At 37.2% G+C, this 18,188-nt stretch overlaps 2 protein-coding genes across 5 annotated transcripts in view; one reads left to right on the top strand and one right to left on the bottom strand.

Moving 5' to 3' along the window:
• The window catches only part of LOC104588763 (Leucine-rich receptor-like protein kinase family protein), a 32,802-nt gene extending 26,924 nt beyond the window's left edge, over positions 1-5,878 (bottom strand). The window contains exons 1-2 of one of the 3 annotated variants that reach the window (XM_010246834.3): positions 4,237-5,878; positions 938-4,068 (exon numbers count right to left, since the gene is read on the bottom strand). In XM_010246834.3, coding sequence (XP_010245136.1) covers positions 938-4,064 — 3,127 coding nt within the window. In that variant the 5' untranslated portion in view covers positions 4,065-4,068; positions 4,237-5,878. Of the gene's footprint in view, positions 1-937 lie in introns of all 3 variants that reach the window. The other 2 variants (XR_733846.3, XM_010246833.3) reach the window with 2 other exon arrangements.
• A 5,016-nt stretch (positions 5,879-10,894) lies between these two features.
• Positions 10,895-16,984, top strand: LOC104588762 (65-kDa microtubule-associated protein 3-like). 2 transcript variants are annotated; one of them, XM_010246831.2, is made up of 13 exons: positions 10,895-11,144; positions 12,920-13,016; positions 13,205-13,411; positions 13,593-13,844; positions 13,953-14,162; positions 14,256-14,411; positions 14,542-14,701; positions 14,797-14,948; positions 15,028-15,115; positions 15,258-15,331; positions 15,593-15,667; positions 15,762-16,035; positions 16,127-16,984. In XM_010246831.2, exons 2-13 carry the CDS (start codon positions 12,945-12,947, stop codon positions 16,738-16,740), a joined length of 2,334 nt encoding a protein of 777 aa, XP_010245133.1. In that variant the 5' UTR covers positions 10,895-11,144; positions 12,920-12,944; the 3' UTR covers positions 16,741-16,984. The 2 variants fall into 2 exon arrangements, with proteins under 2 accessions (XP_010245133.1, XP_010245134.1); XM_010246832.2 differs by having other exon boundaries at positions 11,001-11,144; positions 12,920-12,990.
• The last annotated feature ends 1,204 nt before the right edge of the window (positions 16,985-18,188 follow it).

Here is an 18,188-nt window from a genome sequence, read left to right as displayed (position 1 = left end):
CATCAATTCCTTTTTGATCAATGACCTATTTTCTGTATTTTGCAACTGCTTTTGTGCTAATTTTGTGGCTGCAATAAGTACTTTATTGATCTATTATGAAGACAAGTATGAACATGCCCCATTCTTTCAGCTCTTCTATGCAGTTCTCACCAGAGTGCACCACCACCTTGGTGGCCCACCAAAAGGGTGACAAGAAACGGTGCTACTCACCATATCTTGCCGCTTTCAATTACTGCACACCAAGCATTTCCAAGCTATGATCTATGGAGACTCACACTAAACTTGTGTTTTGACATGGATTTGGTGCAGCTCACAAGGCAACCCACAATGAAATGTCAATGATCAAGCAAACACAAATATGTGTAGGTGTAAACATAGAAAACTAAGATGCAACAACTACTTAATTGCAAGACATTATTAACTAGACAATTGCAGAGCCTAATTTCTCATAATACAAACTGTTTGTCTTAGAATTGTCAAATAATAAAAGAAGAATCAATGTAGCAGGTTGGACAATACATATTGGGTTTGCCCATGTCTTAATGTATGTACATGAACAAGTCATGTTTCCGATCTGTGTCCAATAGGGAGCCATGACATATATCAAAGATTCAAAATGATTGTCCGATACTTATTGCAGAATAGGGTTGGAATGTAAAAATGGGGAAGTACCACTCATTTGATGCTTCTATACTAAAAACTTTAATCTGAACTAAAACAAAATTCCACATAAAATAACTCTCCATGAACATTATATTCAAAGAAGTTCCAATTCCAAGAAAGGATGAAAAACAGCTCACTCAAATGAACAATAGTAAGCGTAGAATCTATATGAGACTAACATTTGATTAGGATGAGGAAAAAAACAAATGAAACAGAAGACATATGAACCTGCAACAAATGAAACATGATATAACATGGTCAAAGACATTCTTACCTGGAGCGATATAGCCATATGAACCTGCAACAGCAGACATGGATTTTGAGAATGGAAAGTCGATCAACTTTGCCAAACCAAAGTCCCCAACATGAGCCTCTAGGGAATCATCTAGTAATATGTTGTTTGATTTTATATCTCGATGAATAATTTGAGGCTTGCAGTCATAGTGGAGATAGCATAAACCCTCTGCTGCACCAAGAGCAATCTTATATCTAGTGTTCCAGTCAAGCGAACATGTTTTTCCATTGCCATGGAGGTGTTCTCCTAGGCTCCCATTCGCCATATACTCATACAAGAGAATGTTAGCATCTTGGTGGTAACAAAAGCCATAGAGCTTCACAATATTGCGGTGCCCAATCTTTCCTAATGTTGATATCTCAGCAAGGAAGCTTCTGTCAACATTCGACCCTTCTCCACTGGATTTCAGCTTTTTAACAGCAATATGCTTGCCATTAGACATCACAGCCTTGTAAACTGTGCCACAAGCCCCTCTCCCTATAACCGCAGTCTCCGAAAAATGACCAGTGCCTTCCAAGATGTCCTGATATGTGAAACCTTCTTTGGGAAAATAATAGTTATCAGCCACATCATTACTCATTTGATCTTCATGGGAAACAAAAATACGTTCACGGTGCTTTATAACCCAGCAAATACTGATAGTAAGAACCAGCGAAACTAATCCAACAACCGCTAAAGTAATGCTCACTACTTTCTCCCTTGATGAACCCTCTTGTAACCAATTTGCATGTGTGGTAGAAGATGGAGGTGAAGATGGATGACAAATATTTGACCCTGCTCTGCACAAGCCAATATTTCCAACAAAGTTGCTGGAATCCATTTTACGGAAAGCAGGAGTGTTGGGTATTATTCCAACCAAGTTATTATTAGAAAGGTTGCAGACAATGAGACTTAACAGTGTACCAATTGAAGCAGGTATCTCACCAACCAGCTGGTTGTTGTTCAAATAAAGGGCTTCCAACATCTGCAAGTTTCCTAGATCACCTGGAATTTCCCCAGAAAGAGCATTATGGCTAATGTTAAGAGCAATCTGAAGAGCAGAAAGTTGACCTAGCTCAATGGGGATAGTGCCAGACAAATAATTCCCTCCCATTTGCAACTCTGTAAGATGGTGCAGACCTCCTAAAGTAGTCGGTATCCCTCCATTCAGTCTGTTATCAGATAGCTTCAGCAGTTCTAGATTCACTAGATTGCCAAGTTCCACTGGTACGTAGCCTGTGAAGTGGTTTCTGCTAAGATCAAGCCTCTGGAGCTTTTTACAGTTTCCCAACTCATGAGGGATACTACCAGATAGTTGGTTAGAAGAAATATTTAAGATCACAAGCTGTGCCAGTTCTCCAATCTCAGGGGGGATATGGCCAAAGAAGTAATTGTTTGACAAGAGGAGTCTCTCAAATTTTTTAAGCTTACCAATTTCTGAGGGTATAGGCCCTGAAAATCGGTTTTGATACAACTCCAGTGCAGAAAGATTCTGAAGTCTCGACAATTCAATAGGAAGGCTTCCTGTTAGTTGGTTATCTCCCAACATTAGTTGTACAAGAGACTTGCATGTTTTTAGCCCATACGGAATGTTACCAGACAACATATTTGACCCAAGGCTCAGGAACATTAACTTATGTAATTTACAAAGATTTGCTGGTATGTTACCTACAAGTTTGTTTTCAGACATGTCAAGGACAGAGAGATTGCTGTTGGCCCCAATAAGAGGAGGAATGGTACCTTCAAGCTTATTGTCAAAGAGTTGCAGATCCTCCAAACAGGTAAGGTTCTGAAACTCTAAAGGAATTGTACCTGTCATATTATTGATGGACAAATCTAAATTCCTCAACTGTTGTAACCATCCAAGCTCTCTAGGAATGCTTCCCTGTAGAAGGTTTTCAAAAAGATGAAGTAGGCGAAGATTTGAAATCTGACCTAGCTCCTTGGGAATGAAACCTGTTAATCGATTCTCAGAAAGGTCAATCTCAACTGTACTTCTACAGTTTCCTAGTTCTCGCGGAATTGTTCCAGTAAATTGGTTGGTGTACAAATATAACTTTTTCAACCGGGATAATTTCCCAAGCTCCTTTGGAATGCTTCCAGTGAAAGCATTGTCATTCAAAGCAAGCAACTCCAGGCTACTGCAGTTCCCAAGCTCAGGAGGAATCTCCCCAGATAAATGGTTCTGCCAAAGAATCAATGTGGTTAGATTCTTAAGCTTTTGGATCTCCCTGGGAATAGAACCTTCAAGCTTATTCTGTGCCAACCCTAAAATCTCCAGGTTATGGCATTCACTGATTTCTACAGGTATTGGGCCCGAGAGGAAGTTTAGACCTGCCCTGATGATCCTAAGGTTTTTCAACTTTCCAATCGATGAAGGAATTGTGTCAGTGAGGTTATTGCTATAAATGACAAGTTCTTCGAGATGCATCAAATTTCCAATATCAGTAGGAATTTGACCATACAGATAGTTCTCACTAAGAGAGAGAATTCTTAGATTGAACAATTGGAACATCTCTATTGGTATTTCTCCGTGTAACCTATTTGTGCCAAGGTCCAAAATCTCAAGATTCCCACAATTACCCAGTTCCTTAATTAAAGGACCAGAGATGAGATTATCTGATAAGTTTAACGCAGTTAACTGAGGAAGTTTACAGATACTGGAAGACAACTTACCAGACAAATTGAAGCCACTGAGATTTACAGATGTTACCTCAGAGCCAGTACATTCTATACCCGTCCAATTACAAGGAGTTGAATCTCCTAAACTCCAGTTTAGGAAATTGTTGTTGTTACTATTGCCAATAAGGCTCCTTCTGAATTCCAGAAGTGCACTCCCGTCTTCGTTCAGTGAACTTGCGAAGATAAAGCAGTAACAAATGGCAAGAACTAAGAGAAAATGACTTCCAACACGAGCAGAGGTCCTATGGGTTGCCATTTCCTGGACAAACAGAGGAAAGAAGCGAGAGTAGGGAAAGAAATGAGGAGACGGGATCAAATTCTCGCCTTTGGTCCTAGCATCTACTGTTCTAGAGTCAAAAGACAGGGACACACAGCACAGTGGGAACATGTTGACAGTCTTCACAACGATTGAAAGTTTTGTTCTCTCGATTGGGGGATATGTCATAGTCCTGAATCAAGAAATGCAGGGGTTGTGAGTGACCAAGAGTAGAGGGACTATAACCCACAGAAACAAGTAAATCAAGGACAAGTTTAAGTATGATCAAGACAACCAATCATCAGAAAACAGTTAATTGATCATTGGAAAAGCAGAAGGGATGAGGTGCAAAATCACATACCCAAATCAAAGAACTGCAAGTCTGCAACCGTATGACTGAGGAATCTTCCATGAAAACAACTTAGAAAACTCAATTCCAAAGCAAGTTCAAGAAGAAACAACACTAATTCGACCCACCCAAAAGATCACCGCTCACAATAATAGCGAATAATTCTGAATTGTAAAAGCTAAGCAGGATCAAGCTCTACCCGAGTGAGGAAATAATAAATTAAACCGAACCCAACCAAATGAAAACGCTTAAAAGTTGAAGAAAGAGAAGAGGAAGAGCCTTTTTTTTTCTGCCTTGAGAAGATTGAGTAAAAGGGAATAGAAAGTTACCTAATTGAGTAGCGCCACATCTAGGAATTAAAAAGGCCTAAAGGAGAAAGAAAAAGGTGATGAAGTAGCAAATGAAGAGATAAGAACGAGCCAGGGAGGGTCGGACATTTGAAGGGGTAAGAACCAAGGATTGAGTAACGAAGGTAGACAGACAGAGTAGATAAGGTATTCGAGTCAACCAAAGCCTGCAGTTCAACAGTGCTGCTATTTTCTGTTCTTCAATCCTCTTAATTCCGAAGCCAGAGCTTTCAGCTTTGCGCTGTAGTTGCTGTTGCTTATAGCTAATAGGTCTCCACCTCCACCTCCACCTCCAGCCCTTGTTCCATCTTATCATCATCATCATCGCCACTTTTTCCCTAGAAATAAATATAAAAAAATAAGATCGCTTTTGGGATGGATGATTGAGCAATCTTCTGTTGCTTTGTACGTAGTAGACGAGACAAGTCGTGTAGACGTTGAAGAATGAATGTCCGCCATTGTTGTTTGCTGGGCCTCCTCCTTAGGGCAAGTGTGGTTGTTGCTTGGCTTCTGTTGTTCTCGAAGGTCATCATTTCCACGCCGACTGCTTATAGCTTAGTGGAGACTGGAATCTCTCTCTTTCAGCGAGTGCGTGCTTCAGCAGGCAACAATGGTAATACTAATACAGACCCAATTTCTTCTTCTTTCACCAACTGTCATGTCATCATCTGTCTCCCGTGAATCAATGGAAAAATTTTGTTGCCCACGTTCCACAGCCTCTCTTCCATCCCTGCCGGACACGTCAGTCTACACTCCACACGAATTTTCCGAAACTCACTTTCCGTTAATCTTTCTTAACATAAATGACCATATCAGCATAAATAGCAATTTGTATGACCAAATTACCCATTGAATGGCAAATTAGGAGAAAAAGGGTCATTTAGATTAGGGTTAGACCGAAATTATTTCTCTCTTCTCTGCCTCTCTTGCTCAAATCTGGCCGCCGCACCTCTTTCTCTCGCTCAAATCTTGAAGGTAGTCATTGCATCGCCCTCTCTCTTGCTCAAATCTTGCCGCCGCTATAGCACCTTCTCTCTCATTCTTGAAAGTAGCCACACCACCCTCTTCAGACCTTGTCGCCGCACCACCTTCTCTCTCGCTTAGATCTTGAAGGTAGCCGCTACACCATCCTCTCTCTTGCTCAGATCTTGCCACTACCGTAGCACATTCTCTCTCGCTCAGATCATGAAGATAACCACTGCACTACTCTCTCTCTCTCTGAAGGTTGTTGCCGCACAGATCTACTATTTGAAGATTTGAAAGAAGGCGATCAAAAATTTCAAAGTTTTAGATGCTTTGAAACATTTGCAATGTATTCTTTTGAATTTGGAAAGTAAATCCTCCCCATCGAGGGTTCTACAGATTTATGCAAAAAAATATTTTTGTAAATTTTTATCTGATTGTCTGAAATATTTTTCGAAAATTTATTGCAATAATCTTCAGATTCAATGTCTAATTTTTGTTTATTTTTAAAAAAAAATATCATTTTATTAGTTTGTTTATAATTTTTGATTTTTTCTAAAATATATAATTTAAAAATCATTTTTTTATTTTTTTATTTTTTAGTTGATATTTTTAATTTTTTATCATTTTATGTATTTTTGTGTAGTTTTTTACAATTTTTACTTTTTTCTATAATATATAATTTTTTAATTTTTATCATTTCATGTATATTTACAATTTTTGTTTTTATTCGATCTTTATATTTTTTGAGTTTTTTTTGTCTTTTTCAATTTTCAGTTTTCTTGATTTTTTACATTTTGTGTTTTGTTATAATTTCTAATGTTTTTTATAATTTATATTTTTTACATTTTTCCATTTTCTGTATTTTTTTATGTATTTGCAATTTCTGTGTTTTTCTATAATTTTAGGTGTTTTTTTCTACAAATTTTTTTATTTTGTTTTTCAATTTCTATAGTATTTTTATATTTTTTGTAATTTCTGTGTTTTTATGTATTTTATATTTGAAAATATTTTTTTGAACATTTTCCTTTTTTTCATGTTTTTGTAGTTAAAATATTAAAATATATAGGTATAGATTTTATATTTTTCTATGAAGGGTTAAATGGTAATATATTAACTCCTGTTAGTCTGTTTAACGTCAAGTTAGTGATATGGTGAGTTTTAGATATTTTGAAAAGTTATGGTGAATTTAAGAGAAATGTTGAAAACTCATTGTGAGTTTTAGACAATTTCCCTTTTTTTTAAGGCAACCAAAGGTCAACCCATACTCAACTAACCCTTGCCAAGTGAGCAAGGTTTAGTTGAACGCTTAGTTGTTTAATGGGTCGTGGAACCAATCATAAGGTTCCATGTCAGTAATAAAATACATGGGGGCCGTATCTTTTATAGTGGGGGCCCATGAACTTATTACTAGCGTGGAACCTTATCATTGGTTCCACAGCCCGCTGAACAGCTAAAGCGTTCAGCTAATCCAAATTCTGCCAAGCAAGGTCCAAAATGGGCTGGCTTATTCAGTTTCTTGGGCCATAAAACGGAATAGCATTAACAATAAACTTAGCCTGTTAGCCTATACTTAGGGTTAGCCATACGTAGACTGCATTTGGCATTTCTTATTTTAAGGACTTTTCTCCTATTTTAGCTATAATATTTCTATAAATACTTGAATTTTTAATTGCAAAAATAAGATAAATCCTTAAAATAAGAAATGCTAAATGCAACTTTAGCCCCAAATTTTGCTTTACAACCGGCTGAACAGCCATCATTTTTTATGGAATGCGAAAACAATGATAATATTTTACACAAGTAATAAAATAAATGGGACCCACACTTTTTAGGGTGAGATCAATAAATTTATTATTGACTTAAAATATTATGATTTTTTTTAAGGTCAATAGGTTATAAGGCGGAGTGCCTCGTAACCAAATTCCTTAATGCTCATGATTACAATGTTGAATGATAGTAGAGTGATGGGACCGATCAATTTATTATTTACATGAAACATTAATATTAATTCTACAACCCATTGAACAACCATTGCAATCAATTTACCCGCAATATAGATCTCTGTACCAATGGATTTCAGTATCATATGTAATACATTTCACAGAAGAGTTTTTTTTTATCCACATTTGAGTAGTTGTTTTTGGTTTTCCACTTCTTAAAGAAAGTCACGGTCTACAACTCTGATGTGATGTGGCCACAGCCTTTGCACAATTAGGGTGAGAATGTGAGATCACATTTGTGCCCCACAGAGCGTGGGGCACCCTGTAGCACATCTCAATTGTTCAATTGTGTATTGATAACATCTTCTAATGATAAATAGGAGAGATATTCTCAATATATGCTGAGATGTGTATATAGGATAACATCTTCTATTGATAACACCGGGAGTGCAGACATGAATTCAACTGGGGTACTGGGGATTGGGGATTGGGATCGTCATCCCCAAAGCACTCCGGATCTGCTACCCCTACCCCCCATCCAGCCCGAGTGGGTAAGATTCGAACCCAATATCCACTACAACTTGCTAAAAAGACTTCATCATTCACCGGCAAATTAGTCAGCATGTGTGTATTTAGGGTTTGTTTGACATGTCTTTTTGGGAAGATTTTCTGGTAGTTTTGATAGTCAAAATATGCATTGAACTTTTGTACGAAGATTTAAGCAGCTCAAAGTATATTTGGTAGATGTGTGTCTTTCTATGTGTCTTTTCGTGCGAGAATAAAACACGAAAAGCTTCATTTAGAGCTTTTCGAAATCAGCCCAAAATGGGCTTTTCGCGTTTTTTTGGTGCTCTATCTTTTGGCGACTAGATCTTCCATGTGCCAAACAGAAATAGACCGAAAATCGGTCTTCCCGACTTATAAACAACCAAAAAACCGCATGGAAAGACACATAAAATGAGCCCTTAAATATTTTTAAAATTTCAAACTGCTGTTATTTTTATGACTAGGGGAGGGGGGAGAGACTATGCTACCTAGGGCCTAACCGGATTATAGATCAGATTTAGCAAAATCTCGATTCCCAATTCCAATCCGATTATTGAAAATGACATGAATTCAATCGGATTTAGAGATTTTGGATTCTAATTCAATCCTAATTAATTCGAATTGAATTTGAGGGCCTGTTGGTTTGTAGGAATAAGGGTCTGGAATTGGAATCTGAATAGCCTAACTGTTTGGTTGGACAGAATCGGAATTCCATTTTCCATTCCTACTGGAATAGCATTCCCCCATTTGAGGGAATGGCCATTCCTTACCTCTCCCTTGGGAATGAAATCCAATTCGTGCTGATTTTAATTTCCATTCCCATTATTGTCTGAACCAAACAGACTATGGGAATGAACCATTCCGATTCTAATGGGGGGAGAGACTATGCTACCTAGGGCCTAACCGGATTATAGATCAGATTTAGCAAAATCTCGATTCCCAATTCCAATCCGATTATTGAAAATGACATGAATTCAATCGGATTTAGAGATTTTGGATTCTAATTCAATCCTAATTAATTCGAATTGAATTTGAGGGCCTGTTTGGTTTGTAGGAATAAGGGTCTGGAATTGGAATCTGAATAGCCTAACTGTTTGGTTGGACAGAATCGGAATTTCATTTCCATTCCTACTGGAATAGCATTCCCCCATTTGAGGGAATGGCCATTCCTTACCTCTCCCTTGGGAATGAAATCCAATTCGTGCTGATTTTAATTTCCATTCCCATTATTGTCTGAACCAAACAGACTATGGGAATGAACCATTCCGATTCTGATGGGGGGAGAGACTATGCTACCTAGGGCCTAACCGGATTATAGATCAGATTTAGCAAAATCTCGATTCCCAATTCCAATCCGATTATTGAAAATGACATGAATTCAATCGGATTTAGAGATTTTGGATTCTAATTCAATCCTAATTAATTCGAATTGAATTTGAGGGCCTGTTTGGTTTGTAGGAATAAGGGTCTGGAATTGGAATCTGAATAGCCTAACTGTTTGGTTGGACAGAATCGGAATTTCATTTCCATTCCTACTGGAATAGCATTCCCCCATTTGAGGGAATGGCCATTCCTTACCTCTCCCTTGGGAATGAAATCCAATTCGTGCTGATTTTAATTTCCATTCCCATTATTGTCTGAACCAAACAGACTATGGGAATGAACCATTCCGATTCTGATGGGGGGAGAGACTATGCTACCTAGGGCCTAACCGGATTATAGATCAGATTTAGCAAAATCTCGATTCCCAATTCCAATCCGATTATTGAAAATGACATGAATTCAATCGGATTTAGAGATTTTGGATTCTAATTCAATCCTAATTAATTCAAATTGAATTTGAGGGCCTGTTTGGTTTGTAGGAATAAGGGTCTGGAATTGGAATCTGAATAGCCTAACTGTTTGGTTGGACAGAATCGGAATTCCATTTCCATTCCTACTGGAATAGCATTCCCCCATTTGAGGGAATGGCCATTCCTTACCTCTCCCTTGGGAATGAAATCCAATTCGTGCTGATTTTAATTTCCATTCCCATTATTGTCTGAACCAAACAGACTATGGTAATGAACCATTCCGATTCCGATTCAAGAGGATTTCAATTTCGATTCCGACTACGAACCAAACAAACCCTAAATTTAATCCAATTTTGCTTAATTTTTTTAAATATAAAAAATAAAAAGTTAATTACTTTTCATTTTTATATAATAAATTAATATAAACATAACATACTAAATTTATTATACATAATTTTATATATAATTATATAAATTTTAAATACTAAAATCAATAAATATTATAATATAATCAAATTTGAATTTTATCGGATCAAATAGTCAAATTCACATCCAATCTCATTAGATAAATACATTATTGAAATCCGAAATAATCAGATCTTATATTGGATTTTCAGAATCCATTGACAGCTTTAATTTTACCTTCACCACTAACCTCATTAACGGAATTAGGGGGTAAAGTGCTGAAATCAAAAGTTCAGTAGAGTTTCTTGTCGGAAAATAAAATTGGGGGCTAAGTATCAGCATTTGCTAAATACATGGAGTAGTTTGTAATTTATCCTAATTCAAAGCCGGTTCTACTCTATTTAAAAAATTAAAAGTTAAAAAAGTGGAAGAAAGTGACCGGGCCAACCTTGAAACGGTTAAATTGTTTAAATTTCCAGAATATTATGACTTTTTAAGATATGTCATATGTGTGGGTCCCATAACGTTCGAGAAATAAATCAAAGAATTCAAAATTTCGAGCAAGCCTAGCGCCACCGGCAGTGTTCGACACGGAACCCTTTAATCACAAAATGGCAAAAGGTAGAAAGAGCTCTATTAATTTATTTTTGAAATGAGGGGGATTATGGGTGTTAAGGGATCTGTGACTAGGAAGCCCGTCTAACTAGCATTTGCCTTTCCTTTCCTTGCCTATCATTTAGAAGTAAGAACCAAAAGCGACGCGAGCCTTTTTGAAATTTGAACGAAGGGAGCAACTGAGCAAGCAAGTGAAGTGAAAACCAGGATTTGATTATTCGAAGATCTGCAGAGAACTCCATCTCTAAAGACCAAATCGAGATCAAGGCTCGATCCGAATCAATCCTAGGTCCTTAATCTGAAAGTCGGTAAGAAAATTTTAAGCTTCTAGATTTTTACTAGTTGTTGAAACTCATGGAGTTGGGGTTTATCAAATGATGCAACCCTTTTGGTACCTGCCTCGAGGTCTTGAGGAAATTTTCTTTCTAGTCAATGAGAAGCATTTGCATCATCATCATCATCATCATCATCATGTCACTTGCACTCACTAAATTTCAGGAAGATTCTACCTTTCGTTGCTTCAAGACCTTTTTTTTTTCTCAAAATTCCTCCGACATTTGGACAGTAACTCGTTCAGATCCTCTTTGTTTGATTGATTTCGGAAACCCTAAATCCTCATGCGCAGAGGATTTTCCCTTTGAAGCTTCAAAAAACTCCAAGTTCCTTGAAACAGTCTTAGAAACGTTTTTAAGGTTTCTGGGTATTGGTTGGCTCTGTTGGATGATTTTTTTTTTTCTTTTGGTGGATAAGATAACTTTAATTAAACTCAGAAGATGAAATGCTTACAACAGAAGACAACCAAGGAGGAGGAGAGCACCAAAATTTCTCCCTAGAATTAGTTTTTCATATGCTGAGAAATTGGATGAGCTGCTACATTAGCAGTTATCGGAATATACACAAAATGGATATTAGAAAAGGAGAATAAAAAGTTAATCTTCGATAATTTTTTATCTCATAATTATTCTAGATTGGTGCTTTATAGCTTTTTGAGATTCTCAGTGTTATGTTCAATTCATTACTGAAACACATCCTGAGTAGCATTTTATCCATTTGGTGGTATAAGAATTAGTGTTTGTATATAAACTATAAACTATAAACTATAAACTATGAAGAAAAACTTATAAGAATTGCATGTGGGAAAAGATACGAGGTATGCCCAAGAAATTGGATCTTGATTAGGTATAATCGAAAGATCACAACTTTTAGATGATTCACAATCTTGTTTCTGTATTCCCATGCATGGCCTAGCAGATTCAGTAGGTGGATACTTTTTTTTTTTAATTTTTTTGAGGAAGGTGGTTTCTTATTTACTTATTTGGCTTTTGGCTTGCCACTTCGTCAACAAAAAAGTTACTTTCTGTGGAGAACCAAATGCCGCCTTAGAATTTCTAGGTGACACGAAATTTAATATCTTAACTTATACTGTCATTAGGGGATCCTATCCAGTCTCCACCTCTCCCAACACCCTAGATGGATGAGATTAGTATTGTCATAAGAGGCCATTGCTTGGTGCATTGGTCTTGGGCTGACAAGCGTGAGAATATGGGTTTGAGTTTGAGAGTGTCCACTCTCCCAACACCCTCGTTCACAAATAATGTTTCAGTCAGATGGATATGTCCTATGATACCCATATACCTGTACAAGGGTGCTGTATTGTGTGGGATGCTTCAATCTTTGGTATAAACTTCATATCTGGTACTGCATCCAACCATATCCAGATAACATAAGATATATCTAGTTAACATTTTTAAACTTTAAAAAAATTATACATTTTAAATGTTGATATGTTAATAGTGATCCATCAAACAATATAGTTGCCCTTTATGTTATATTTGATGGTGTTGATTTCATGCCCTTGTGTATTTGGTTCTGAACAAGAGAGGCTTCAACCTATTGATTACCTATTTTCCCTTGTTATTAGTCAATATATTTTGAAGGACAATTTCCTTTTTTTTCCATGTTTTTCTGTTTCACAGCATTGATGTATTATTAATCATTCTGGGGTTGGGAATGAACCTATTGTTAAATCAGTTTATTTTCAATTCTTGGGATGTATCATTAGATTAATTATTGCCCTCTGCAGAGAAGTATTGATTTCAAGTTTCAACATGTCGAATCTCCAAAGCGATCAACTTTTGCAAATGGAAACAACTTGTGGGTCCCTTCTATATGAGCTTCAGGTTATCATTTATTTATTTTTTATTGAAGTTTTAATATAAAAGAATGATCATCTTTCTTACATCTCTATCTCTTCCCCTATTTATTCTTGTTGTTTATTTGATTTTGTTGCAATTGCAATCTGAAGGTGATTACACATCAATTGCTATATTTCTAATGTTTCAATTGTCCATGATATTGTTGAATTCAGATGATATGGGATGAAGTTGGAGAATCTGAAGCTGAAAGGGATAAAATGCTACTTGAACTAGAACGAGAATGCCTAGAAGTATATAGAAGAAAGGTAGATCAGGCAAACCGGTGCAGAGCACAGCTACGACAAGCAATTGCAGATAATGAGGCAGAACTTGCAACAATTTGCTCAGCAATGGGTGAGCGACCAGTGCATATCCGACAGGTGGGTCTCTAGATCCAACTTTATCCATGCATCATAGCTTCCAGGATGAAAAAAAAAAATCAGTTTTGTCTTAGAAGAAGCTTGATATTTTGGTAACCACACCATCATTTCTTGAACTGTTCTTCAGTTGCTTAAAATATCCTTCATATCAAAGTGATAACAAGTGGGCTCTTGTATCCAGTCTGATCAGAACTCTGGAAGATTGAAGGAAGAGCTTGCAGCTATTATTCCACAATTAGAGGAGATGCGAAAGAGAAAATGTGACAGAAGGAATCAGTTTCTTGAAGTTCTTGAGCAAATACAGAGAATCTCAAATGAGATTTGCAAATCAACAGATTATAATTCTTCTAAGATAGTTGTGGACGAAACTGACTTGTCCATGAGAAAGTTTGAAGAGTTGCACAGGCAACTGCATGCACTTCAAAAGGAAAAGGTGAACCCCCCCTCCTCCCCAACACACACATAGAAAAGAAAAAAAAAAGTAAATGCTATCAATCATTTTTGAATGCCAGCAACTGATCTAATTTCCTTCTTTGTACAGAGTGATCGCCTGAAACAGGTCCTGGATCACTTGAGTACTTTGAACTCACTCTGTTTGGTTCTTGGCATGGATTTCAAGCAAACAATTAATGAGGTTCACCCCAGTTTGAATGATTCTGAAGGAACAAAGAACATAAGTGATGATACAATTGAGAGGATGGACTCTGCAATACAAAAGCTGTTGGAGGTTAAGATAAAGAGAATGAGAAGGGTAATTTATTGATCTAGAAACTTAATTTTATGATTTTCTGTTTCATTTTATGCCTTTTTTCATTAAGTTTACTGATGTATCAAATTGTGGCAGTTGCAAGATCTTGCAACTACCATGTTGGAGTTGTGGAATTTGATGGATACACCAATTGGGGAGCAACAAATTTTTCAGAATGTGACCTGTAAAATAGCCGCTTCAGAACAAGAAATAACTGAACCGAACATCCTCTCTGAGGAGTTTATTAATTATGTGAGTTTAACAGTACACTGAAAAGGAGGAGAAACTTTTTGAGAAAAATCTTTACTGTTGTTTTATTTACTCCCATTGAGTATATAGGCTTCATGGCCAGAAATAAGAACTAAGTAGACATGAGATGCAGGTTGAGGAGGAAGTGTCTAAACTTGAGGATTTGAAAGCTAGTAAAATGAAAGAACTTGTTCTGAAGAAGAGATCAGAGATGGAAGAGATTTGCAGGCGGACACACATGGTGGCAGAAATAGATAATGGAATGGAATATGCAATTGAAGCTATTGAATCTGGTAAGAGAATCTGATGGAATGTATTGTTCTTTGATTTCCAGTATTCAGTTTCAATATGATTTCCAGTATGCAATTATCATAATTTTTTTATTCAGGAGCTGTGGACCCTGCCTGCATTCTGGAACAGATTGAACTTCAAATTGCAAAGGTCAAAGAGGAAGCATTTAGCAGGAAAGAGATACTGGAAAAGGTTGAGAAATGGTTGGCTGCATGTGAAGAGGAGAGCTGGCTTGAGGAATATAACAGGGTCAGGTGCTTTGCCTTGGTTTTCTTAGAAGATATTTCTATATCCTATCAGTACTCTCACATATGAGGTAGTATTTCAGGATGAAAACCGTTATAATGCTGGAAGAGGTGCACATCTTACATTAAAGCGAGCTGAGAAAGCTCGTGCTGTGGTTAACAAACTTCCTGGTACACTTCTTGCATCACATGTACTGTTAACTCTTCCTAGTTCTTATTAGGTTGAAATATTGTTGTTTACCTTATACAAGTCTAACTTTTCTAGGCAGCCATAGAATCATTTAATTTCTAAAATTTATTGGTTTTGGAGCAGCAATGATAGATGCACTGGGGACAAAAGTCAGAACATGGGAGAGAGAAAGAGGCATTGAATTTTTATATGATGGTGTAAGTACTACCTGTTTAATTCTCAGTCATCACTTTGTCTGCTTTATTCACCTTTATCTTCCATTCCACTCTGACATATATTATTTACAAGATTAAGCTATTGGATATTATTTTTTTGGAATTAGAATCCAGGCTCTTTTTGGCCTTCCCCTTGTCTATTTTTTTTTTCTGGAACTGGCACCTGACTTAATTAAATTACTTCAATTGTCAAGTTAGCCAATACATATTCATAATGATCCATTCTTGTTCTCCATGTTACAGGTCAGGCTTCTTTCTATGCTCGAAGAATACAATATTTTAAGGCAAGAGAAAGAGCAAGAAAGAAAAAGACAGAGGGTATGACCACTCCGGTTCTGAAGTTACTTTTAGTCAATCACAGTATTGTAATGGTACTACAATGTCATCTTTGCCCAAACATTGACCCTTGCAGGATCAAAAGAAACTCCAGGGACAATTAATTGCAGAGCAGGAGGCACTGTTTGGATCAAAGCCAAGCCCATCAAAGCCCCAGAGTGGAAAAAAAGGTCCTAGAATGTCAATTGGAGGTGCAAATGGTAGAAGACTCTCACTTGGTGGAGCAATGTTGCAAACTCCTAAACCTGATCTGCCTCACCCTGCAAAACTTACTCCACATTTACGCCCAAGCAAGAAGGGTGGTTTACTAAGCCACCACCAGGATGATAGTTGTGTAGCTTTGTCTGCAGGTTGTTATTTTTTCTTATTTTTTTCTCTGAAGGGTTGTTCTTGTCATTTGAATTTTCTTTCATTATGAGTTTGCTTTGACTCTTTATGCAGGTAGGAGAGGCTTGGATATTGCTGGTCTCCCAGTAAAGAAGCACTCATTCAATGCTGCAAATTCTCATGAAATTGAATCACCCATGACAAGAAAGCCATTTTCCCCTCTCTCTGCAGCAATGTTACCCAAGGTCAACCCAAATTTTCTGGAAGATCTAAACAAAGTGCAGGGTGGGACTATGCAGAAAACACTCCCCAATAGCAACACACCATTGGCTACACCTTCCAAGTTGGCTTGCGTTACTGATGAAGATAACAGGACCCCCAAGGAGAAGATGCCAATTCCAATGCCCACTACTCCTTCAACCATTTCTGTATCCATGCAAACAGCTACCACCCCAGCCCCTGCAATTGCCACTGTTCTTTTTGGTGCTAATAAAATTGAAGATAACAGGACCCCCAAGGAGAAGATGCCAATTCCAGTGCCCACTACTCCTTCAACCATTTCCGTACCCATGCAAACAGCTACAACTCCAGCTCCTGCAATTGCCACAGTTCTTTTTGGTGCTGATAAAATTGAAGAGATGCATGAAGAAGTTGAATACTCCTTCGAGGAGAGGAGAGCTGGTTTTGTCATTCCCAAAACACATGTGATATCAGTAGTACAAGTTTGACATGTTTGGACCTGAATTAGATTGGTTTCTCCTTTTTTTTTTTTTCATTTACGCATTGAAAGTCAACTGTAATTGGCTTATCTGGTTCCTGTACATAGCTGAAATGCACTTTGTCACAAATCCTTGTCCTCTTCTGCTATCTTAGAACATCATGAATTTTTTGTAGCCAAATATAATGATTGTCTTCAATCAGAACATGAACCTGATCTGCTTTATCCTAAATTTACTTCATTGGAATGTGATACACATTGTGTCCAATTATAATGTTATCATGATCTTCATTGTTTCCTATCACATTTTTATCCATTCATGAACCCTGACCATACTCTAAACTAAAGTGTTATCAGATCTAAATTGGTAATGGTCTACTGCAAAAGAATTTGCAGCACATTAGAAGATTCATACTTGGAACTATGTAGACTTGTGGGAAATCTGTACTAGGTCATTTGCTCATGTGACTATGGCAAAGAGTGTAGTTTGTCTTGTATATAGAAAGATTTATACTATGTTCTATCTTTTGATTATTTCCTTTCCCTTTATACAGACTTTCTGAACACAAGTTTAGCTTTAGCATTAAAAGGAACACATTGGTAGTGGTTGAATTGGATGAGCTCCTTAATTGCTGAATCATGTTGTAGTGATTACTTTAACCTACCTCGCTACCCCTAAAATATTATACTGTATGACCACCTCAACTAAACGACCAACAAGAAATTCAGCTCAGCCAATTCAGCAATTATGCCCCCACGGACACCATCATTATTTTCGTCATGATCACTGCTGATGATGCATGCACCTATACACTCTCCTTCCCTTTCCCCTCTCTGGCCAAAGCCAACAAAGGCCATGTGCTTCCTAGACTTTCATAAAAAACACAAGCCCTCCTTCCTACCAATAGCTTATTCCCATTCCTACAACATCCACTAAAGTAGTCTTCCTTTACTCAACTATCTCTTCCACTCAACTACGTATCCAGACAAGCCATAAAATAACCACAAAAGAAAAGTGAAGCTGTAAGTCAGTCTGGTTTCATGTAATGTGGTGAAAAGTACCTATCTCCCTTTCTAGGCGTGAGTGCTTGGGACCCACTTCCTTCCCCAGTCAAACAAAGTGCTATTTGCATCATGTTCTCTTTTCTTTTGGTTTTCTCATCCTTGTAAGCCAAAGCCAAAGGCTTTGTTAGGGATGTCCACTCCAACAAAGCCACTACCTAGTCCTGCCTGATCAGAGATGGCCCAACTATCACTGTACCCTTTGAATATGTTTTCTTCTTTGAATCATGAATAAGTGGTTTGTGACTTGTGACGTAATGTTTATCTTTCTACATTGTGTAGTCTCTTCCATCTTCCATGTGAATTGAATCATCAAAGTTTGTCAAAAGTGTGACTTATCATTAAAATTATCAAACAATTTGGCTATACAAAGGTTTCCTATATATCACTTGACTT

This window comes from Nelumbo nucifera, chromosome 3 (assembly GCF_055504915.1).
Source record: "Nelumbo nucifera cultivar China Antique chromosome 3, China Antique-T2T, whole genome shotgun sequence".
Lineage (NCBI taxonomy): Eukaryota > Viridiplantae > Streptophyta > Magnoliopsida > Proteales > Nelumbonaceae > Nelumbo > Nelumbo nucifera.
The sequence above is the reverse complement of the archived record's forward strand: the minus strand, read 5'-3'. Positions and strand labels throughout refer to the sequence as shown.